General features: G+C 45.4%; 1 protein-coding gene across 1 annotated transcript in view; it reads left to right on the plus strand.

Annotated features, from left to right (window-relative positions):
- Positions 1-1,218: 1,218 nt before the first annotated feature.
- The window catches only part of CEP63 (centrosomal protein 63kDa), a 21,195-nt gene continuing 19,220 nt past the window's right edge, over positions 1,219-3,193 (plus strand). The window contains exon 1 of the mRNA XM_009870851.1: positions 1,219-1,262. Coding sequence (XP_009869153.1) covers positions 1,219-1,262 — 44 coding nt within the window. The remainder of the gene's footprint in view (positions 1,263-3,193) is intronic.

The following is a 3,193-nucleotide window of genomic DNA, read 5'->3' on the forward strand; positions in this document are numbered from 1 at the left end:
GCCCACGGGCAGCGTTCTTAATCCTCCTGTGTATTGTCACATTTTCTCCATTTAACTCTACTGCCACGATGCTTTTTTGAGCTGGGGTGCTCAACCTTGTTGATTTGTGTTTTACTTCTGCTTTTTGCAAGTATTTTTTTTTTTTTAAAGTTTCATAAGTGTCAGGCTTCAGCTGTAGCTAATGGCAGAGGTCATTTCGTCTTGTGGTGTCCATGGGGGTCTTTACTCCATACAAAGTTAAAAAACTTGATGTAGCATAAAGCTGGCTCAAGGCGTCTGATTTGAGGCTCTTCCCCCAAACCTGGGTAAGCTGGCAGGTGTGTGCAGCTGGCAGATTCAGGTGTCTTACCTTGGGAGCCCTGCTTAAAGCTTAATAGAAGTCAGAGTAGGTGCTGTCTGGCTCCTCATGGCACTGGAGCTTTCAGTGCTGAACTGATCCCAGCCTCTCGTGGAAGGAGCTGATGATAAAGGACCTAGATTGCTTGCTGGATTTTCTTTTTGAATTAAAGCACATTTTCTCTGTGGTGGACAATGAAATCTCTCTGCTGCCCACTGAAAATCAATTCTGTGCAGATGTGATTAGAATGAAATAGAAGAGCTGCTACTGGCTAATGTCCACTGTTGCCACCTGGAGTGCTCTCTTGGAGTGCTGTCAGCAGCTCTGGGGATCTGCTCATCTGCTCTCCTCAGCAGCTTTGCCATCAGCAGTACAACAAAGATGTTCTGCATATTGATTGAATTTTGTTAAGCGCAAACAGGACCAAAGAGAGAGAAAACACTGTATCGGAATAGGGATAAGATCTTTTTTTTTTTTTTTGCTCGTTGAAATATGTATTTTCTGCCAGTCCCAGTGTGTTGGGTTCACCTGTGTGCTGTAGCTCAGACTCTTTCACTGCTGCTCTTTGTGTTACTCCATTCACTTGATTTTATCCCTGCATTTTGTTAGCGCTGAATAGTTGCATTGGGTCTTTTTTTTTGTTGAAAAATCTATTTTCCTGTATTTTGGCAGATATTTGGCTTGGAAGTTCTTGAAGGTGACCATTGTTTTCGTCAATTGTAATTGTGTGTTAATTGTATTTTTTTTTTTTTAACTTCTTTCCTCTGTGGACTTCTGCTTGCTCTGCAGGTGGATGGAGAAGTAGCCTTGTTCATACATTGCCATGGGTGACTGCTGCTTTTCTGTATTCTCCTAGCTGCTAGAACCACCAGGATTTGGTGATGGAGGCTTTGCTGGAAGGAGTGCAAAGGAGTGGGCAGGGAGGGTATGTATGCCATAGTATACACCAGTCGTTCAGAATCACTTAAGTATTAAACTCTTACTCAGAGTCAAGTCCTCTGGTATCAGCTAAAGCTTCCATTGCTTAAATAAGGGCTTTGGAGTTTGTCCACAAAGCACATGCTCATGGACAAAACCAGTGCACCATGTCAGCGAGCTGGTGTGGAAGCAAAGTCACTGGGTGAGCGGGCTGTGTAATAATCACAGAATCGCAGAATGTTGGGGGTTGGAAGGGACCTCAAAAGATCATCTAGTCCAGCCTCCCTGCCAGAGCAGGATCCCCTACAGTAGGTCACACAGGAACGCGTCCAGGTGGGTTTTGAATGTCTCCAGAGAAGGACACTCCACAACCTCGCAGGGCAGCCTGTGCCAGTGCTCTGTCTCCCTCACAGTGAAAAAGCTTTTCCTAGTATTTTTGTGGAACCTTCTGTGTTCCAGCTTGTACCCACTGCCCCTTGTCCTGTCATTGGACATCAGTGAAAAGAGCCTGGCACCATCCTCCTGACACTCTCCCTTGACATATTTACAAACATTTATGAGATCACTCCTTAGCCTCCTCCAAGCTAAAGAGACCCAGCTCCTTCAGCCTTTCCTCATCAGGAAGATGTTCTACTCCCTTCGTCATCATCTCTGTGGCTCTGCGATGAACTCTCTCAAGCAGTTCCCTTTCTCTCTTGAGCTGAGGGGCCCAGAACTGGACACAATATTCCAGATGTGGCCTCACCAGGGCAGAGTAGAGGGGCAGGAGGACCTCTCTTGACCTACTGGCTACTCCCCTTCTTCTAATACACCCCAGGATGCCATTGGCCTTCTTGGCCACGAGGGCACGTTGCTGGCTCATGGGCATCCTGTTGTCCACTAGAACCCTCAGGTCCCCTCTCCCCTACACTGCTCTCCAGCAGGTCAGTCCCCAACCTATACCGGCACATGGGGTTGTTCTTCCCCAAGTGCAAAACTCTACACTTGCCCTTGTTAAACTTCATAAGATTTCTTCCCGCCCAGCCCTCTAGTCTGTCTGGGTCTCTCTGAATGGCTGCACAGCCTGCTGGTGTGTCCCACTCCTCCCAGTTTTGTGTCATCAGCAAACTTGCTGACAGTGCTCTCTAATCACACATCCAGGTCGTTGATGAATATATTGAACAGCATCGGCCCCAGCACTGACCCCTGAGGGAGCCCACTAGACACAGGCCCTCAACGGGACTCTGCCCCATTGAGAACAACTCTCTGACTTCTTCCTTTCAACCAATTAGCGACCCACCTCACGACTTGGTCATCCAGACCACACTTCCTCAGTTTACCTATAATGCCTTGTCATAGTTCTTAGGATTTTAGCTTTCCATCTTTCTTAAAACCTTGCCTCTTATTTTTGTTTTTGTTGTTGCAAACCCTTCTTAAGGTCTAACACCAGGAGCAGTAGTAACTAAATGTGCGAGTAAGTATTTTTTTTTTGGTAACAGCCTTGCAAGATTAATGAGGCATGACTTTGTTAACTGTTTCTTTTTTCTGAAAGCATCTGATTACTTCCTGCTCATGTTGAGACTGCAAAGTCTCATTCATCCCTGAAGAATCCTTAATGCTCTGTCTTAGGTGAAAATATCTAGGCTTTTGGATCTCTGAGAGAGACTGTAGTGCCAGTAATGGAAAAAAATGTTCTATGTGTTAAACAGGCGTGAAGCAAAAGTCACTGATGCCATTTTCATAGTCGTGTCTGAGAATGTGACTCACGTGTACTGATACTGTATCTTCTCCAGAGAACTGACTGCAGAAATCAAATTTGGATTTAGCTTTATATTGGCAGAAGCTGCGAAAGAAATATTCTTGCTCTGCATAAGAGCTGCTAATTTTTGGTCAACTCGCAGGACATGGTGAACCTCATTTTTGAACTGATTTTTGGCTCCTTTAAGAAGCGTTTCTTTC

The sequence above is a fragment of the Apaloderma vittatum genome, unplaced genomic scaffold (genome assembly GCF_000703405.1).
Source record: "Apaloderma vittatum isolate BGI_N311 unplaced genomic scaffold, ASM70340v1 scaffold8296, whole genome shotgun sequence".
Taxonomy (NCBI): domain Eukaryota; kingdom Metazoa; phylum Chordata; class Aves; order Trogoniformes; family Trogonidae; genus Apaloderma; species Apaloderma vittatum.